Raw genomic sequence first — 21884 nt, forward strand, 5'->3', positions numbered from 1 at the left:
AAGAAAACCAACAAAAGTTTTTATTGCTTTATTCTTAATCCTCAAGTGGCTAACCATTATGATTTTATCTCCTGACTAAAATGTTTAGGTTCTGCTTTTTACAATATGAATAATTTCAAAATTTTTTCCTTTGGTATTACATCTATCCAAATAATACTACTTCACTTTCTAGTGGTATTGCAGCCAGTCAACATAAAACTGGGCTAAGAAACTTACATTTTACTGGGAAAAAAACATCACATCAAGGTTATAAAATCAAAATCCTATCTTATTTCTCATCAGTCTCTGAAAGCCACAGTTTCTCACAAAACCACAAGAGAATGAAATTTAATTAGCTACTGACTGTGATAGGCTTTTTTGTTAAGCGTTCCTTAGAAGCATTTTGACAGTCCTGCTTTCCCTCAGCCAAAGGGGTCAAAGGTGCAGCCCACACTCACCAATTATAAATTCCTGAATGAGGTCAAATGAATGGCAGGTAGAGAAGTTCTCAGAAATCCACTGAATAATCTTTACAAAGTAAGACAACGGAACCGTTAGCATTTAAATCTACACTCCAGCCCCGCCACCAAAGAAGAACATAGATGCAGATAATATTAATTAATGTTTCAAATTCTGTATCTATTTTGGAATTGCCTAAGAACTCAAGATACATAAGGCAGTTGTAGGTGGATGAAATAGTGTTATAAATGAGATCCTTGTTACATGCCTTTTTAATAAATGCCCTTGAATGGAATCCAAATAAGACTTTCCCAATGCAATGTATGTTTTTGCCAGAATGGACCATGTTATACAAAGCAGTGGGGACAGATGTGGACACAGGAACAAATAAAGTGAAACAAAACTAAAAGGAATTAGTGGCAGCAACCTGTGTTTGAACTCTAGCTTGGTCACCGGTGTGAACACCGTTTACCCTCTGGAGCATCACTGCAATCCCCTTTCAAGGGACGTAATCAGCTCTCCTCATCTCCACGACTACCCTCACCCACTGGACGGGGGAAGCTTCTTGCTTCCCACCTGCAATGTGACAGACAGGTAAGGCTGCCCAGCCACAGTGCACGCTCTCACATCTCTGCTCCCACCAATAAGCAGTTTTATTCAACCTATTTATGCCAGTCTTATTCATTTTTACAACCAGATAATTCCATAAAATTTATTACAAACAAGTGAAGTATAGATCCAAAAAGAATGTTATTGAGTCAATAAAAGTTGAATGCTTGGGGCCAGGGATTTAGCTCAGTGGTGCTGCTGCCTGCCTCGTAAGAGCAAGGTCCTGAGTTCAATCCCTGGTACCAAAAAAAAAAAAAAAGTTGAATGCTTTGGAAAGACTCAAAGGCATGTGTTACAGTTTAAATCTAAAAGGTCCCCCAAAAATCTCATGTGTTCAAGTTTGGGGCTTTTGGAAGGCAACTGGATAATGAGGGCACTAACCCCATCAGTGGATTAATCCATGAGAGGTTCATAAGTTGAATGGGCTTTAAGAAGTGAGGCCCAATTGGAGGAAGTACCCTTGGAAGGGTACATCTTTTCTGCAGCTCTTTCCCTTTCTCTACTACCTGGATGAATGAGGTTAGCAGCTTTCTCTGCCATGCCTTTCTGCCATGATGATTCTGCCTTGGAGCTGGCAAACCATGGACTGAAACCTCTGAAACCATGAGCCAAAAAATCTTTCCTCCTTTAAGCTGTTTTTCTCAGGTATATGATCACAGCAACAAAAAGCTGACTAAGACAATGTCTCTAAAATACTAAAAAGCTAATAACACTTTGGGGTTTTAAATGTCTGATACACAAAAATTGCCCTGGAAAGGTCTTAAATTATTGATCTCCCTAGAGTTGAAAATTTTCAGAAAGTAACAGGAAGATATAAGACACTACTAGTGGTTTATGCAAGAAAAATGTCTTTGAACTCCAATCAAAATACAAAAGATGAGAAAATAAATGTATATTGTTGAGGTTAAAATAAAATATCTCATCTCTTTTTCAATTAATCACCCAACCATTGGTCACAACCAAGTCTGATAAGATTTTTCTGATTTCACAGGATGGCTGTAAAAACTAATTGATAGAGAACATGTGAAAAGTGCTTCATAAACTATAATGCATATTACAAATATATACTACCTTTATTAAAAATGTAATAAACATTGCCACAAGATTTTAGTCCTTTTAATAATATATTTATACCAACTGTAGAACAGGAGAAAAAGTAAATTATTTGAGAAACTCATTATTTACTGAGCCCTTTCCTGGAACATTAATGGCTCAATTAAATATTCACAATATGGAAGAGATGCCTGAAATCACAGACAGCAACTTAGCAACATGAACATGCAGTTCTTTCTTCTCTCTTTACATCAAGATTTTCATCCTCTCATTCAAATGAAACACTTTAGGGTTTCTCTGAATTGCCAGCATAGCCATTCTTATACTTGGAGGTCATTAAGTAAAATAAGGGTATGTGAGCACACAAATACCATGAGACTACAGCATTGACCTGGTAACCAAGACAGCTCCTGAGTGCCTCTTGGGCAGGTATTGTGTGAAGCTTGGCTGAGCTAGACAAAGGGATGATTCAGGATGGAGCAGGGTGGAGCAGGGTGGCAGGGATTTGATCACACTGCCTGGAATGGTGTGCGATTTAAAACTTATGAATTATTTCTGGAATTTTCCATCTACTATTTTCAGATCAAAGTCAATCTGGAGTAACTGAAATTGCGGCAAACAAAACCATGGATGGAGGGGTGAGTACTGTACTCACATCACAGTCTGCAGGCCCGGAGAGTCCCGAACAAAGAAGCATGGAAGAAAAATATGTTCTAAGGCCGGGGATTTAGCTCAGTGGTTTCACCACTGCTGTACAAGCACAAGGACCCAAGTTTGATCCCCAGTACCAAAAAAAAAAAAAAAGAGGCCATCGTCCTCATCTATTTGGTACCAAATAAAAATAACTTTCGATCCTTCCATCAGTGCATAAATCCCCTGGGTGCTGCCCACTTGCCAAGGTCTGGGTGCACACATGTCCTCACCTGGGCCTCCAGGGGCTGCAACTCCCGGCCACAGGCCAGCAGGCAGTGCAGTGTGGCCATCCTATCGCAGTCCAGCTGGGCGGCCCCCAGGAACTGCAGCAAGCGGGGCGGGTTGAGGGTCGCTCTGTAGAGCTTCCCCAAGCCCCAGTCCAGGACTAGGGACCCTGACAGGGGCCGCAAAGCACTCTGGGGTAGCACATCAGCCATTGAGTTGTTTCCTGGCCCAAAAAAAAAGGCAGATCAGCAAATAAAGGAATCTTCCCCTCTCTGGACCAAACACAGATATTAAAGTCAAACAAACCCAAATAGCCATACCCATGAGAGAAAAGCCACTTCCATACCTGTCAGAAACAGACTGTGGCAGATTAAGTCTGGATGCTGAATGTTAAGTAGATGAAAGAAATGACCAGGTAAGTAAACAGCCACGTAATAGTCTGCAGAAGAGAAAGAGCTAAGTCATCTACATGTGGTAAAAGTCAACCCCGGGGATTTAGCTCAGTGGTTCCGCCACCTGCCTCGCAAGGACAAGGTCCCAAGTTTGATCCTCGGTACAAAAAAAAAGTCAACCAGGTTTACACAAAACCCAGGACTACACATCATCTTTATTCTTCCTTGAATCTCTCAAAATACAAATATTTTCACCACTTTGAGGACGAGCCATGTGATACCAGCAAGTCTCATCTTGGTAGCCAGCATCTATATATTTCTATGGGTGGCTAATTTTCCTCAGACATTTAGCCACTTAGTTTATAGCTGTAATTTTGTTTCTAAGTCAATCATGTGGATCTAAATGGTCTCTGAGAGGCTATTAGAATAAAAATATCAAACAACATGAATTATTTCTTAATCTGATAGGTTAGGAATAGCTTATAATGGAAATTTTCTTCAAGGTTTCTACCAGTTTGGGGAAATTCTAAAATTTAGTTTCCCATATTTATCCACTCCTCATAGTCACTATCTTTATGTTTAGAGAAATTTTAAATTGATATTCATCGAGACAGTATCCACAGGCATCCTGACATTTTGTGAAAGACTAATTTATTTCCTTGCATACCTAGCTGCTTAGAATTCACACTTTCAAGTCCCCATGCTAGAGATTTGGAGACCAGCAACATTTCCACCCAGATTGAGACAGGGTATAAAAATAGGTTTCTTGACAACGAGAGGGTAGAAGTAACCCTGGCCAATAATTTTTCTAGATTTTCAGAAAACCAGAAAATTCCACGTTAGTAGTGAATTTCATAGGGAAGAAATATTTGGATTTTAAGTGAACCAGCTAGATTGCTGTTTCCTCTAAGAGCAAAGAAACGCGCTAATCATTGACATAAAAGGGATTCTATGGCAAGAGAAAGAAAGAGGAGATAATACTTTAACCAACTGGCTTGTGTGTCTTTTCAGTCCACATGAACTAAAGTGATGGTAAAGTGCTTAACACAAATGATTGTAATCATCTCATTATCACCGCAGCTTTGACAGGAAGACTCAAGGTCTGATCCAGTGGGCATAGTGGGAAAGGTGTGACCAGGTGATCTCAGGATAACCACAACCACTTAACCAGTTATTCAGGGTTGTCCTATGTCACCGGGACAAGGGCATTTGAGGAGACATGAGGGTGTACTGGGTTGTCATATTCATTGTGATCAGGTGAGGGTCTCCTCCTGAGCTTGCTGTGTGGCCTCTAAGGATCTGCAAAAAAACCCATAGTGACTCAGTAAGATACAAGTGTTCACGGGCTAAGCTGTGTGTGGTGCCGCTTGGCTCTGGAGCATCGAGGCATGAGGACAGCAAATTCTAGCTCAGCCCTGGCCAACTCTGCAAGACCCTGTCTCAAAGCAAAAAGAGCTGGAGATGTAGCTCAGGGTGAAAGCCCTGAATCCCACCCACAGTACCCCCTAAAACACAGACAAAGCCAAACAAAAAATTCATGTGCTAAGCTCCAGAGCCTGTGGACGCGCTAAGCTGTGTAACAGAAGGGACCTGGTAGGTGCGCTCAGGATCTTGAGACAGGGAGAGCATCCTGGGTCATCCAGGTGGACCCAAAGGAACCACAGAACTCCCTGTGAGAGGGAGGCTGGGGGGACTGGACTACAGAAGAGACGCAGATGCAGTGGCCACAGCAGGTGAGCCAAGCAAAACCAGCCTTGAGATGGAGGGGGAGGCGAAGGACAACCTCTTCCCCAGATCTCCAGAGGAAGCAGTCCTGCCCACACTCTGATTTCAGCTCAGCACTCCATCTAGACTTCTGACCTCCAGAGCTGCGACAGAATGCATTGTTTAAAGCCCTGAGTGTGCGGTAATCGGTAAGAACAACAGGGAAAAGCTGATCCAGACTGAAAGACACCTAGGCGCACACCCCGCCCTGTCTAAGCCTCAGTTTGATGACCTGTAAAGTGGGGATACCATCACCAAGCAGAATTGTCATAAAGATCAAAGTAACTCAGGTAAATTATTTAGCTTATAGAACTTGTCATTTTATTTTTATAAGCATATCTTTTATCTAGGTGGATTTGGGATTTGTGGAAAAAAATTTAAACTCTATTCTCTAATATTTCAATCAATATAAGTTCATTTTAACAGGGTAACAACCGAAGGAAATTTGAAGCAATTAATGGCAAAACATACATTTCCCCAAAAGTAATACTGCTGTCACAAAAATTCCCTCTAGATCAGTTTGGATCTTGGGCACAATCCTGTGCCTATAAAGTAAAATGTGCCTCAGAAGGCAAGGCGATGTGTGTGAGCCAGCCTTGTCTACCAGCTCTATTATTTCTGTCCCTCCTCGCTCAAGACCAAGCTGAAATCCTGCCTGCCCTTTTCAAGTCATTCCCAGGGGGACAAAAAGGAAGATACCTTTGCCCTTGCAAAATGTTCAGTTTTTGTAGTGGAAAATTTCCCACATCACTGTTGAGATGGGCTCCTGATAAAAACCAAGTCCCAGACCCAAGGAACTTTCTATCTCTCCCTTTATCACAGGAAGCCACAGAGCCAGGCCTCTCTCCGGCCGTTTCCCATAGGCTCTGAGCTCATGGTGAAATTTGCCAAGTCTGGCCCAGTCAACATAAAACACCAACCTTATCAAATAGCACCATTCAAAGCAAAATTCTCTATACCCACTTATGATATGGGGTCTCATGTGTCTTGGTTCCCTTCCATCATACTTTCCTAAACCTGCAGCATGATAGCAGGGGGCCAGGGAGCAGGGTTGGGGAAGGATATCAAGAATCAGGAGCTCTACACCAAAACTTCCCTGTCAACATTGCGCCCCATCCCACGTGTGAGCAGGTAACCGTTCTATTACTTAGTTCTCTACTAAACTCTGCGCCTCACGTCCTAATCAGCCTAGAAAAGCAGCTTTCAGTACGGAGAGACAATGAACCCCTTCTTTACTTTCCCTTTTACAGCCTAAAACCCATGTTCCCATCACCATATTTACTCAATGAAAACAATTCACTCAAGCTGGTCCATAAATCATTAATGGGACTCACAAGCTTTTCGTGACTGGCAAGCGGGGATGCACAATTTCCCAAGGCCCTGTCCCTCCAGAATTAAACCTCGACACAGTGTACTGTTTCTCACAGGCTGGTCAGGGACATCTTCACAGTCATCATTTTATAATAACCAACGGCTTCTTCTGAAAACTACCAGAAAGATAAGCAGGCTCACAGCCTCACTTCCCTGGAGAGGGAATTCACACCCCTGCCCCACCAGCTAACGGAGTTAGGCAGGAGCGGAGAGTTCCCGAGAACACCTTCTCCCTCCACAGGGCTTCACAAGGCGCGGTGGTTGTCATCCCAAGCCATATCTCAAAGGAAACAAGGTGCACAGGGAAGAAAACAGGACAGCAGGCGCTGAGACAGCCTTATGTGAAGGGAGCTGGGCAGGAGGCTTCGCACACCCACCGAGGTTGAGGAAAGTGATGTCCTTTGTCACATGTGAGCCACCACTCCCGGGAGCAGCGGTGAAGGTCTTTCTGTACCCTGCAGGGGGAGAACAGGAAGCCAGAGCAAGGATATTATAAATCACAGAGCTGGAACCGTTCCCAAGCCAGAGACTCTAGGCCGCGCGCTCTTAGCTTTGCGTAACGCAAACTGACACAGCGTCTCCTGGCTTACAGGCCCTGCGAGGGCCTCGCTCTCCGAAGGCCAGCCCTGTGGGTGGACGGTCTGTGTGCAGCCACCGTCTAGTAGCTGTTTGGGCTCAGGTGTAGCTTGAGGCCACAAGAGGGGGTTGTTCAGGGAGGGAAGGCTCCACAGGAACCTTCTTGCTGGCCTAAGAGACAAAGGCGATCAAACCGCCCACAACCACACGTGCGTGGTCCCTAAGCCCCAGGACGTACTGGCTTTTGCCCTTTATGTAACTATCTCCAGAAAAGTTTTATTTACTGGTCTTCACCATTACATTAAGCATTTGAAAAATGTGTGAGAACGTCCTACAAAATCCTACACGACTTAAGCATGCATACGCGTCCAGCGCTCACGTTACTTTTAGGTTCTCTGTGATTACATTTTTAAACCCTTCTACCTTGATCTTTAACACCAAGCTAATATTAGAATAACAAACCCTGTGAGGTGTAGAATAAAAATTTATAAATATTGGGAAAAAATCAATCTTTAAAAATTTTAAGCACATCCATACTATAACTAAACAGATACTAATGTTGAGGAAATAAAACTAAATAAATACTCCTTAGCACCTTTCAGGCTAAAACTATTAAAAGGCCTCCTGTGAGCAACTATAGGAACAGGTTGTTACCATATCAATATCTTGGACCAGAGAGGTGTGAAATGAATAAACACATTTTAGGATCCTGTTTATATCTGGGACCATGAAAACTTTTAACTAAAACCCTTTGAAATGGTCTGCATTAAAGTTACAAATATTTTCCAATTAGTAGAAATGAAAAGGCAAACAAACACACTCTAGACAAATATATCACAGGCCAAGAAAAAATACAGGCCAGAATAAAAACTCATGGTACATAATATTTAGCTAACTTGATGCTTACCATTAGTTAATTTCTTCAGGAAACATAAATTAAGTAGGTATAGAACTAGGGATTAAAAACTGCAAGTAAAAGGATTTCTAAAGCATCTTATTTTCTACTACATATTGAGAAAAGGCTATTATGCAAAAGTAAGACAAAGAAAAGTACCTTCGTGAAAATAAAACACTGAATATGTGATTTGTTCCCAAGAGTCAAACTTCTGGCTGTAACATGCACACAAGCTTCCTAGAAGTAAGAACATATTTAATAGAATTTAAAAGAATCTGTGTCACAGATAAAGTTTCCTATGCCATTTAATCTTTTTTTTTTTTTTGGTACCCAAGATCAAACTCAGGTCCTTCCACTTGCACAGCAAGCAGCGAAACCACTGAGCTAAATCCCCAGCCCAATGATGCTTAGTCTTAATTCTACTCTTTTAGCTGTCCTGCCCCATCTTGCCTCAAAGGTTATTTCCTAAATTCTAGAGAGGGTCTACTAACAAGTTGCTAAGAATTTTCAACCAACAACTATTTAACTTCAACAATTAGCAGTGTATTGTGGCAGGCTACTGAAGGATGGGAACATGAGTGACACGCCCCTACATAGGAGATCATATTTGCATAGCCTTTTCTTAAACTCCAAAATTCTAAATGTTCCAAAATCTCAAACTTCGTAAGGGTCACGCTGGTGCTCAAAAAGTTTTGAATTGTGTAGCATTTTTTATTTCTGATTAGAGATGCTCTCAATCTGTATTTTTATCCCAATGCCAACATTTATGTGATTAACTGAAATTGGACATGGCTGGATAGAAAGGAATGTGACAAAAAACATCAGGAAACTGAGGTTAGAGTCCCAGAGCTAATATTAAATAGATGGAGCCAATCACCACTCTACTGAGGCAGATTTTTGTATTTCCTCTATTGTACTCTACTAGTTTCTCTGTCAGAGTCACAGTAGAAAAAGTCCCATTTTTCTTTAAGAAGGCTATTCAAGGACATTAGTAAACATTATGCTATTATATTTATCATTTGTGACTACATTAATGACATTTAAAACTGAAATTATTGTTAGAAGTACATTTTATTGCAATAGCTTGAAAACAAAACAGAAAATAAGTATCAAATAAAAATTGTAACAATTATGGCAAAATTATAGTTACTAGGCACACAATGATAATTTTTCTTTAAAATTACAATAGGCTTATTTAGAATAAAAGTAACCATTCCTAAAGCATAAACAAAATAATAATTATAGAAGCTAAGAAATTCCCATGTACCACTTTGACTACTTTCATATGGTAAATATCAGGGGGGGAAAGGCCTCCGGTTTAATTTTTGTTGTTGTGGTTGCTGCTGTTCTTGGTTTTTTGAGACAGAGTCTCACCATGGCCCAGGCTGCCGGGAACTCACAGTGACCCCCCCAAGTGCTAGGATATAGACGTGTGCCACCACGCCCTAGTCTTACCCTCTTTTTTATGTTCTAGGATCACAAAGAGAAAGAAACTGCTAGCAAACATAGGCTAAAAAATAAAAAAGTGTCTTTAGTAATAAAGAAATACTAAAGCAAGGTACCATATTTTTCCTTTCAGGTTACCAGAATATTTTTCTTTGTATATGTTTACAATACATAATATCTATGTATTAGGGAATTGGTATATAGTCATATATGTAGCCTATCTTGATTATTTTTGATGCTTTCCTCCACTTCCTAACCTCCTAACTCCTCTGATCCCCTTGACAGTAGGTATATTTATCAATTTGTCTCTTAATGGACATCTAGGCTGTTTTCAGAGCTTAGCTATTGTGAACTGCACGCTATAAACATGGGTATGCATGTACCACTGTAATACGATGTCTTTAACTCGTGTTACTTAGATACCTTCTAGATACCTAGGAGAGGAACAGCTAGGTTGAACAGTTTCTAGTTTGGGATCTGGAGGACTCTCCGCACTGTTTCCATAGTTGCTGTACTAGTTCACATTCCCACCAACCACACTCAAGGGCTCCTCTTTCCTGAGCCTCACCAGCATGGGCAACCACAGTTAAGAACCACTTTCTAAAAATCAGCGGATCTGGACATGACCCTTGGCTTGTGGCTTACTAAGTATATTGCCTCAAGCAAGTTCATTTAATTCTCTAAGCCTCAGTTTCCTCACTTGTAAGAAAACATAGAACTGATGGCAAGGTTCTTGCATGAGAATTACATGAGACAATGTGCATATGACTCTTGTGAAGTAGTCAAAACTGGACATAAAGGGTATTATGCTATTATTCCAGAATAATTTTGCTGTACTTATAAATTGGAGGAAGTCAGAGTTTGAACAAACAAAGCAAAGCATGTCCTTAATGGTATATACAGAGACTTTTAATAAATATTCATTGATGTTAAAGATAACATCTCACCACTGACCAGACTTCAGGAAACCATTTAGATAGTAAAAACTATTACAAAGTTTTCCAAGGGAAATTATTTCACTGGGACAATTCTTACTTACAAGGCCCTAAAAAATGCTAACACACTGGCCTGATTTTGAGAGCTTGTGAAGAGTGGATCTTGCCATGGCAGGAGCCGAAAGGACAAGGAACACAGTTCCTCGCAGTAGGTACGGCACTGCACAAGACCTGCAGCTGCGGACTGCAGGGTAACAAGAATGTGGAACCCTTGTTACAGCCGCGAGCACCAGGTCTGTACAGGACTCTGAGTTGGCTGAGTTCTTTCCTTGAGCCATGCCTCCTGGCCTCCACACCCCGGAAACCTAAGCTCTCCATCTAGCAGGAGCTGTATTTACGTTTAACAGTTTCCTTCTCCAATCCTACTCTGCTGGAGTAGATCTTGCTTGTGTTAACCACAGGAGCAAAAATAATTTTTTAATAACCCGGGAAATACATAAACAATCTCTCTGTCAAAACCCAGAAGATTGTTTCTCCAGCTTGTTTCATTTTAAATCTGGAAATATCGCATTTGAAAGAGGCTTATTTTTTCTGTTTCGAGGCTTATTGTGAAGAGAAAGGCTCATTTCTATTCTCCCAGACATTGCCGAGAAAGGAAAAAGAAAATGGATTCTTTCACATCTCATGCCAGATAGACCTAACATTGCATTAAATATGTCATAAGCACCTCATTTTAAAGTTACACCTTCCACTGTTCATGAGAAATTCCTGTTGGAATAAAATGAAAGGGAATAAAAAGCTACACAGAATTGAGACCTAAAAATGATCGTTTATATCCAACAGATTTAAATCGAAGTAGCAGGGCAGAACCTACTCTGGTCCCTATCTGATCTTAGTTTACCCCACCTTTGAAGCAGAGTCCCACCAACGGTGACTCCTCTCTGCTGCACCTTATCTTCTTTTCTGTCTATACAAACCACATCCTATAAATGCTCGAACCCCCGGGAGTCTCTACCGTCTTAATAAATAATATTCCCGAATTCCATCTCCACCTTGGGCTGCTACATCTACAATGCTGCTACATCTTCGGCTCCACCTGCTCAGCGGAGGCAGCCGTAACTGGGCCTGGGCCACCCAGCCTGGGGCGCCACCGGCCCGTCTCCCCTCCTCTGTGGGACTCCCCTCCGCCCTCAGCTCCTGGGCCTCCACACTTGTCCCCCCCGCCCCCTGCCTTCCCACGACCTCAAACGCCAATTCTAACAAATGCCCACCTTCTCCTCCCGGGTCCCGGCCCCTCCCACGCCTCTGCAGCTCACTGAAGCACAGCCGTTCACCCCGTGCTGCTGCCAAAAGCCCGAGAGCAGCTCCTCTCCGCCTGCTTTCCAGCAAGGCCTCGGCGTGGCCTCCAAACCGTGTTCCAGAGCCGCCGTCTCTGTCCCTCCACTGCCCGCCACGGTGGAAGCCCCACCATCTCGGCCAACCGCTGCGGTCCCCACTTTTCCCCTCCACCCAGCTCCTCGCCCCATAGCCAGCGAGCTCTCAAGAATGCACATGTAGTTGCGTCTCCGCCTGCTCACACTGCGGGGAGGAACATCCAGGGATCCTAAAAAGGCCAGGGGAGAGGCTCCAGGGGGCACGGTGGTCTCCTGTGCCAAAGCATCACCCCGCAGTTGCTAATCCAGAGGTTAAAATGTCCTTTGCAAGGGAGACCCTCAGGGGTTACCGCTTGACCAGGTGACCAAACCTGGCTTCACTGAGAGTCGCGTGCACTGCATCAGATGCTGCCTGCTCGGATGAAACGCGGTTCACGACACCCCCCCGCCCCCGCCCCCCCCGCAGAGGTAGCGAACCCCTGGCACGCGTGCCGCAGCAGGCTGTTCTCATTGAAAGCTCTAAAGGGTTCTCCATCCCTGTGCTGGAACTCGTCTCACCAAAACACTGATCTGTGTCTACTACGCCTTCAGGCCTGACTTCCATTTTACCGGAAATACAGAGGACAGAGGGAAACGTTAGTCTCCGCACAGAAACAATTCGACAAATCCATTCCTTAAGACAAAAAGGACTCTTCAGCCTAACAAAGTTGTGACACAGGGATGGGGCTGGGGGCAGAGAACACAAACACTTAACCAAACGTAATGCATGAATCTTGATGGGATTCTGACTCTTATATACAGACATATTTTATTTATATATACAAGTATACACGTACATGCAAATAGACTAACATAGACCCAGGCATTTTTCAACAGTTAAGGAAGTCTGAGTAGGAAAATGTGTTGACTAGTGCAGTTAGTTTCCCTCCGTGAGAATGGAACAGAGGTTATAGAAAACCATATGCTTTAGGAGACACCTGCCAAATTATTTAGTAGCAGAGAGTTATGATGTCTGCAGCACCCACATGGAGACAGGGTCTCACTGAGCTGCCCACGCTGGCCTTGAAATTCCAATCCTCCTGCCTCAGCCTCCCGAGTGGCTGGGATTACAGGTGTGCACCACCACACCCAGACATGATTCACTTTTAAGCTGTTTAGTTAAAAAGAAGGTGGTGACTATATATGGAGAGAATGATAAAATACTATAAATGATATGATTAGGTAAAAATCATATGGACATTCATTTTACTCTGGGACTCTGGGATTCTTCAGTATTCTCAAACCTGAACTGTGATAAGAAAAGAAAAAGCCTGTGTAGTGGTTCACACCTGTAATCCCAGCACTCTGGGGGGCTGAGGCAGGAGGGTCTCAAGTTGGAGCCCAGCCTGGGCATCTTAGTGACTTAGAGAGACCCTGTCTCAAAATTTAAAAACAGAACAAGGGCTGAGGATGTAGCTCAGGGCAAAGGTTTTGGGTTCCATCCCCAGCACAAAAACTCTGTCAATGATTTCTCTCAACTCAGGATCTTAGGATAAAACCCTGCATGGTCTGGCCCCGCCTCCTCCCAGCTGTCTCTCTCAGTGCTGTGCCCTCGCTCCATCATACTGCTGAGTCCATACATGCCCCCAACTCCCTGTCACCTTCTTCTTTCATCTCCCCGTAGCTTGTGAGGCCGGACAGGAAGAAATGGGCTTGGTTATGAAGGAGTCTAGTGAGATAAAGGCAACTGCAGGACGGAGATGGAGTGGGATGGGCCGGGCCAACTGGAGGGCGGGAGGGCAGAGGTGGACTGGGTAACTCAGGGGACATCTGCGAGTGCCAGTGTCTCCTATCAAGCCTGCATCCTGTGCTGCTGCATCCTATGATTCCCATTCGTCATATGCATCAGGATTCTATTTCAGTGCTACTGTGCACTTAGGTAAGGTCTAAAATCCACATCAAACGGTAGCCTCGGCTCTAATAAAGATTGGGTCAGTTTTGCCCACCACTGCATCTCCCAACCTAGCACACACTAAGTGCTCAGTAATTGTCGGTTTAATGTATAATGCCACAACCATTTGGCTTTAAAGGGACATGATTTTTTAATTTTGATTTTTGATTTATGTAATTGTACATATTCATAAAACGGGTACAATCTTAACCCAAGTACTACTCAAGTAGTAAATGTCTGCTCACATTGGAATATTAAAAATGGCTATTAGACTTCATTTGTAGAGTTGATTAGTTAGATGATTATTGAGGTAAGGATTGAATTATTTAATTCAATAATATTCCTCTCCCCTCATTTTCAGCTATTCTTTCCTCCCTCTCCATTTTCTCTTTCTACAATAACCAGGTGTGATGGGATAGAATGCTGTTATCAATAACTTTATATCAAGTTCTGACAGGAAGTTACACCATGGCTGTTAAGCCAAGCACATGGGTTTAGAACCGAAATGCAGCAGTAAGCCGGACACGGAAAGTAGCTCCAGCCCCATGTGTCCTCTGTGAAAGATGGAGCAGTGAGAACATTTGCAAGTCCAGCAGCTCTATTAAAACAATACAAATACCAACTATTAGAATGATAATCCCGTGACTTCTTTCACACAGACAGAATACATGTGCATAAAATTATAGTGGAGAGGCTAAGGGTGTCGCCCAGGGGTGGTGTGCGTGCTTGACATGTGCAAGGCCCGGGGTTCAATTCCCAGCACCGCAGACTAAAAACCCAAGAAAATGATAGTGGAGAAGATAACTGAGTATATTATACATGCATATATGTGCATGGGTGCATGTCTATATCCACTTGATTACTGTGTAATAAGGTGGCTGTTGGATATCATTCTTGGGGTGCGTATAGCTCAACAATAACTAAATTTTATATAGACCTCAAGTATATCTGAGCAAATTAATAAATACAACCCTGGTTCTACCTGTATGGTTGGTAAAAACATACAGAGTCAGGTGTTTGGACAATTTCTCTTGCTCCTCATGATAACCACATCCAAAGTTGACAAGTCTAGGAACAGAAAGGAAAAGAAATTATTGGATCATTTATAAATACATTCCCTCCCACGTGAAGTAAGGAGCCCCTGTCACCCACAGAAGTAGGGACTGGGTCTTGAGAAATGCAAGTACTATAATTTTTTTAAAAATACATGGTGCATAAATGGTGTGGGCCAGGCAATAGAGAAGAAAAATCTATGACAACTTACATTTGGGTTTTTTTGGGGGGGGGGTTTGGTACCGGGGATTGAACTCAGGACCTTGCGCTTACAAGGCAGGCGGCGGAACCACTGAGCTAAATCCCCAGCCCACAACTTACATTTTTGTAACTTTCTGTGATTAAATATACTGACACTTATACCATCCTTCAAAAATAAGCACAACTAACTATATTTGATGAAATAAAGCTAGTGAAATATATAGCCATCTTCTAACTCAGATTTTCATTTCTTCTGTGCTTTGATGGTCTTATTGTTATTTTCTAAACATGTTTTACCTTTTTACTACATACAAAGTACTCTAGAAAAAGCAAGAAAGCTTGCCTTTCATGTAAAAAGAAAAACACAGAAAAGAAACCAAAGCAATATACTCAGCTAAACTACAAGTGGATACCGGTTACATCTTCTTAAGGGAATGAGAAAAGGGTTTTGATGTTGGGTCCTAACTGCCACTCTCTCTCACTGAAACTTTTTATTTAATCATGGGAAGAAGAACACTTCCATACATCAAAATAAATAAATGGAAATCAATGGCTAAGAAAATCAACACAGCTAGTGTTACATATAAAATCCTACGTTAGTGCTTGATAAGTTGTTTATATCCCCAACAGAGAAAAAATATGAAAAAGACACACACAGAATATCAAACTGTCCTTTTACCTGCACATCATGAATTAGGAATAAAGGTAATTATTTTATGTCTATAAAAATCAATAGAAATCTATGAATAACTTACTTAAATTCAGAGCCACTTAGTGGTATGTCCAATGGTGTTTCAAACTGCCAAAAAAATCAGGAGAAAATGAACTCAAAAAATGGCATTCGGTAAGTGGTGACAGTTGGGACACTCGGGCAAGCCTGGCAGCCTTCGGGTGCCCGACGGTGAGGGACCTGTTTGACCATCATTAGCACGAGAGGTGACCCACATCCTGGGCCCAGAAGTCACTAGAACACTCTGGAGTGCACATGTGACCCATCACAGGGTTATTTGTTGCAGGGCGAATGCTCTGCAAACGTTCCCTTAGATGCAACCATCACAGATGGGTTGTGTCATAGGACAACTGACCCAGGGGTCTCTTAGGAGACGCAAGGACCACCTCAGTAAGGAAGACCCGGGTGTCTTTAGAAGGAGAGTGAGTGGACCCTTAGAAGGCAGGGGCAGCAAGGAATCTTGTGACATTATCAACTCTCTGTCCTGTATGCCAGCGTTAGCCTTCAGCAAGGAGTAGTGCCACAGATAAAGACGTGGACCTCAGCGCTGGCTAATGCTCAGAGTCCTTCTAGGAGTGATGACACATTTCCATCCACTAATTGGCTTTTTCCCTTATCCTCAAATCCACTAGACTCACAAATCCTTTTGGGTCAAATGCATCGCAGCCACTTAAAGCTATCTACCGCAGACCACATCTTCTACCTTCTACCTTCTGGTGAGCCCTACTCCTGATGCTTATCTCTTCCATGGACAACACATGGTGGAGATTTCCTGTGTGTGCTTCTCATCCCCTGTATAACTGAGCACTTGTTACAGAGCCATGGCCTTGAGGTAGCAGGCACTATTTTACTTGCTCATGCGAGTGACTAACAACATAACAAATGCTACAATGCAGTTCAGGACAGCAACTCTCTTGAAAGGGGCAACATGTTCTAAAATTTCCTAGAGCCAATCATTCTCTAGACTCACCATTAAAGTAAAGCTCTCATCTGCATTAAACTGGATGCATTTTAAGATAATCCTTGATTTCTGCAAGAGAAAACATCATGACATATTGCCCATTCCAAATAAAATCGACAACAAAAACACTAGGAAAAGAAAGGAGAGAGGGAGATGAAAGAGAAGAAAAAAGGAAGCAGTCAAGTAGTCAGGATGAACTGAGGTTGCAGCTCAGTGGTAGGAGATTTGCCTAGCATCTGGGAGACCACGGATTCAATGCCCAGCACTGAACACAAAACACAGAATCAGATATACAAGAAGTACTTACGAAAATCTTCTCATGACTTTTAATAAACCTTCATCGACTGCACTCATCAATGACAATGTAATGATTGAGATGCTAAAGAACAATAATGATAATGTCCTACTAGAAAGAGTGCCCACACGCTAGCTTTTACCTTCAGGTCAATGTAGTATAATCTCTGTTCTCTCATATCCCACTGAGCCCAAACAAAATCCTCAGCTATTCTGTCTCTTCGGAGATGGCCAGAATTTTTAATTACCTAAATAAGCAAAAAGATGTTATAAGTAAATGAGTATTTTTAAAAGAACCTATCCAGAATCATCACTTTATGTAGCCTGTGATACATATAAATATGTCTGCTTTGTTAGCACTTCCCCTACCTCTGATGCACCCACAGACTCTCCAGAAAAGTTTAAAGCATTATTACTCTTTTCCTAATGCTCTAAATATACTATGTTATTCTTGTTCCTTGGCTAGCAGACAGACTGGGGCTGTCGGAGGTAAGACCACCCCTATGGCAAAGCAACAACTGCCCTAAATAGGAATTGATAACTCCCCGTTGTGGACAGAACCCTCAGTCGGGCTGAGCAGACCAAAAAGCTTCACTACCCAGGACAGAGGCTGGGACACCAACTCAGCCCGAGGGCCTGGGATGGGAAGGACGGCAGTAAACCCAGTGTGGCCAGAAGCCAGCTGAGCGGCCCTGGGCGTAGCTCTTACCGTGACACCCCGCACAGTGAGTACGATGATCTGCTCCCACTCTCAGCAATGCTTACCTACTCATCCCTAAGGCCCGACACGCGCAGGGCCTCCTGTACAAAGCAACCCCCACCCCCTGCACAGGAATTAATCCCAAAGCCTCCCCTGTGACTATGCACTCTTTCACAGCATCCTCACTTTTCCACATCTTGCTTCCGGCATGTAATCATACTCGGGGAATTCTTGTTCAAAGGAAAGAAAATGAAATGAAGACTGTACAAGTAAATTGCTAAGGATATTAGACAAGGTATGATTGAACCACATGGTGAATGTTTAAGTCTGAAAAATTATTACAGTAAAAGACACGCTGCCATTAATCCTCCCAGAATACTCCCCTCACTTCAAACACACTTAACCCATCATTCTTGCCACCTTCAGAAGCAGCTCTGGAGGTTCTCTCTCATACATGTCTTTACGAGGTGTGACCAAAAGTACAGTGAATGCTGCTGCGAACGCCTTCCCACAGAAAGGCAGGTCCACGAAAACACTGGTGTGTCCTCATCCACCTTACTCTCTGGTCTAGCACTGTGGGACTTCCGGCTCTTCCCCACAGTCAAAATGACCACGAATGGTAAATGTTTGAAATCAATTCAGAACTTCAAAGCAGCCCCAACTGTGCAACTAAAGACACTCAGGGAAGAGGACTTCAGAACTGCTTCAGAAAGTGACAAGAACAATGAGGGGGATTTATGGCTCTGTGTGTTTTACTGTAATTAAATTTATAAATTTAAATATTCACTGTATTTTTAGATCACACCTCATGATTAAAAAGTATTTTTTGAGTAAATGACATCAGAACTACATAAACTTTAAATTAGAAGATTCTAAAAGCTTCCAGAAACCATCTAATTCAACCCCTGCACTTTACCAGTGAGAAAACTGAGGCCTTGAAGACAAGTTTGCTTAAGTAAGGCCTCGTCTATTAGTTCCCTCAGGAAAAGGCCTGGGCTGAGGTAGAGATAAAGGCGATCATTAATGCCCTTATAGACCTTTGCTTTGTTTCACACATTAAAACAGCAAGTCTATATTTGGAAAGACACAGAATTAATCTATCAATGTATCAATAGCATTAATCTATCTTTAACACTTTAGGGATAAGTCCTCTGTAGAAAAGAACTCTGAAGCAAAAGGAATTTCAAAACTTTACCACTCTATTTCCATCTTCTTTGGTGACTTGGATATGAAATTGCTCAATATCTTTTAAAAAGAGAAAGAAAGATAAATTTAACCTTCAAAAAAAATATCAGTACTCTGTCTAACAGTTGGGAGCAAGTTTTTACAGAACAAATACAGATTAAACAACTGCCTGAAAAATAGTATTATCAAAGACAATAATCTTACCACAGAGACTCAAAAAAAACAAAAAAGAAAGAAAAAGCAGGAAACTACATTTCTCTCTCCTCTTTCCAGTCTGTTTCAGACGCACACTTGTCGCTATCAGCAATACACAATCATTCAGCCCTTCTCCCCCGCCTCAACAAGAACCTGCAACCCACAATCAGTCCCACATGGGGCTAACAAGGGCTCACTTAGCAAGGTTCACCTTCAGTTTCTAAATACCAAACACCTGTCAGTGTGCATCTAGCTAGAAAACTCATTGGACAAGATATTTTAGAGATACATTTTTATGGGGATCAATTTCACCCTGAACACTTTAAGTCAGTTTGTAGATGGTCCCTTATTATCATTAACAATTTAGATTCTGTCCCCCTTACCTTCTGCCAGTTCTGATTACAAAAATGTGAGAAAATTGAGTGAGATCATAGGGACTGAACACAACCCCAACCCTTCAACTCAAGCCTGTCCTTAAACCCTAAGTCAGAAGTTCCTTCGTATAGCATGGAAGCTTACTAGATAAGCTCTATCAGCAAACTGTGCCCTCCCCCCTTTCTCAAATTTAAAAATACCATGCAAGGACATGACTTTTGCCACAATCTTCTTTTGCCTCTACTTGAATTTGGCCAACTTGGTATGTGTCCTCAGATCTGCCAGGGGATTCTTCTTGCTACAAAGCCTCCCTCTCCCCATCTAAGTCTCCTTCCTTGTATGGTGCCATCCACTGTGATAAACATGCTGAAGAACAATGGGCTGAAAGTGGCAAAGATGATCCACACAACTCTTCTACGAGCAGCCAACCATGTGACAAAATTGGCAATCTGTGTATACAAGGGCCCAACAATCTATGTATACAAGGGAACAACACTTGGGCCAAAAGGAAAAGCTCTACCACAGGAATTCTATGGCTCAAATGGCCAAAGGCTACTGGACCCTCGGTAACAGCAAAGACATCTAGAATATTCAGTCATGTCCCACACTTCAGAGGGAGACCATGCACCATTCATGTGCCCCCAGGTACCACATAAAGATGCACTTACATTTCTCTTCTGAAACCAGTAACAGGTGGCTTTGTGGAAGAGGATGACTTGCACCATGTGGGTAGAGGAACTGAAAAAAGGAAATTAATCAAAATCTTAAGCAACTATCTTGCTTGCACAAATACTTCAAAAGCTGTATTTGAAGAGCAGAAGAGGTAGCTCAGTGGTAGAGCACTTGCCTAGCACACACAGCCCCGGGTTTGATCCCCAGTACCACAAGAGGGAAAAAAATTGTGTTTGATGACTATACCACTACTGCATACCATACAAGGGACTGGGACCCACAGGATAGCAGGATAGTTTAGGGGAATCACAGGCATGCCCCACACACACAAACAGACACACACACACACACACACACCACAGGCCCAAGCAAGCAGAAGAGGAACACTTTGAGGACCTTAGTTTCCAGAGAGAAGGTGATCTCTGGTATAACACTATCACCATCCCCTTAAACAGTAAGGCAAAGGTTGAAGCTGTTTCTAGTGACAGGGCTTCCTCCTTGGCATACTGGATTCTGAGGACGACCAGAAGCAATGCAAGCAATCCCAATGAGCTCTGTCCTCTCAGACACAAAGAGGGGTCAGGACATCTGTGGTGCAACTGGACCTTACACAAGTAATCTGAGAGCCATGTAAATGACCTCCCCACTCACTTCCAAAGTCCCACAACCAAGAAACAAAGCACAGCACAAGCAGGGACTTTCCGGGAAATGGTGAGTCATGGTGTGGCCTCTGGTTGGTGAACCCCTCAGAGACAGAAGGACTTCCATGGGGGAGTCTCCCCCATTTCTCTTTCATGGTCCCCTCCATGGGGCCGTAGCCATGCAAACCAGGCACCGGCACCACAAGGCCTGTCCCCATCAGCTGAGCTAATGAAGGAAAATTGGCCATGGGATAACTCCAGGGATTTAATTTTTTCATCATCAAAAGGCTGACTATAAGGGATGATAGTGTTTATTTTTTAATTTATTTGGTACTGTAAAACACGTCTTCAGAATGGGTAAATGCTGTGATGCATTTTGAAATTGTTAATATGTGAAAGATATTACAGATTCAGCAAGAAACGAAATTTGTGCTTCCTTGTTGAATATTAAATTATTTTACTTTGCATTTTATAAGAGTACAAATTAAAACTGAGCCATTGAACTGCAATAAATCAACAACAGTGTCTCATTTCAAGAAAAGGCTGACTATAAACCAGCCATTTCATTTTACAGCAAGAAAGAAAGATCCACCAGTGAATTTTGCCCCCCCCCCGCCATATTTAAAACATTATCAAAGGACATACAGAACCTTTTATTTTTTTACTTTATAACCATGGGTCTCACCAAAACCTAGGAAAATTTTTGACAAAATATATTACTTGGTGCTCTAACTTTTCGTACTAGTGTATCAGAAATAGAACCGGTCAGTTTCTTTAAGTATTTATAGCCAAATCTCCCTTTTAGAACTGCAGAGCAAAACTTGAGCTATATATCATTCTCAGAGAAACAACCCAAAAATTATAAACCAGGCAGCAATATGGAATCTGGCTACAAAAGTGATATAGAGCTAATTCTCGTGCCTGGTGAGGCTGTCCACACACAGGGCAGGCGCCCCGGGTACAGGGTTGGGGAAACACAGGAGTGTGTTTATTCGCTGAATAAGGCGATTTGACTACAGCAGACAGCATGGACTTCCGGAGCTACAGAGCTGGCCAGGGCCCGGCTGCTTGGGAACAGGACTCGAGGAAGAGCCATAAATGCCAACCTCTGAGCCTCTGCTTGGTCTTCTGGGTCAACTGTTAAGAATGTGATTTTTAAAGGTCCATTTAGGTGGTG

At 42.6% G+C, this 21884-nt stretch overlaps 1 protein-coding gene across 6 annotated transcripts in view; it reads right to left on the reverse strand.

Annotated features, from left to right (window-relative positions):
- Gsap (gamma-secretase activating protein) overlaps positions 1 to 21884 on the reverse strand; it is a 74354-nt gene that overhangs the window by 32357 nt on the left and 20113 nt on the right. For all 6 annotated transcript variants that reach the window (XR_002392999.2, XM_087206538.1, XM_013070337.3 and 3 more), the window contains 11 exons: positions 20063 to 20132; positions 18835 to 18884; positions 17083 to 17187; positions 16655 to 16714; positions 15710 to 15753; positions 14683 to 14768; positions 8176 to 8253; positions 6923 to 7000; positions 3365 to 3457; positions 3024 to 3241; positions 438 to 507 (listed from right to left, as the gene is read on the reverse strand). Coding sequence is in view for 5 of the 6 variants with exons in the window: in XM_087206538.1 (XP_087062664.1) it covers positions 438 to 507; positions 3024 to 3241; positions 3365 to 3457; positions 6923 to 7000; positions 8176 to 8253; positions 14683 to 14768; positions 15710 to 15753; positions 16655 to 16714; positions 17083 to 17187; positions 18835 to 18884; positions 20063 to 20132 (952 nt within the window). In the remaining variant the exon portion in view is untranslated. The remainder of the gene's footprint in view (positions 1 to 437; positions 508 to 3023; positions 3242 to 3364; positions 3458 to 6922; positions 7001 to 8175; positions 8254 to 14682; positions 14769 to 15709; positions 15754 to 16654; positions 16715 to 17082; positions 17188 to 18834; positions 18885 to 20062; positions 20133 to 21884) is intronic.

The sequence above is a fragment of the Heterocephalus glaber genome, unplaced genomic scaffold, assembly GCF_053883595.1.
Source record: "Heterocephalus glaber isolate CG9 unplaced genomic scaffold, H.glaber_assembly_v1.0 deba00000676, whole genome shotgun sequence".
Classification (NCBI taxonomy): domain Eukaryota; kingdom Metazoa; phylum Chordata; class Mammalia; order Rodentia; family Bathyergidae; genus Heterocephalus; species Heterocephalus glaber.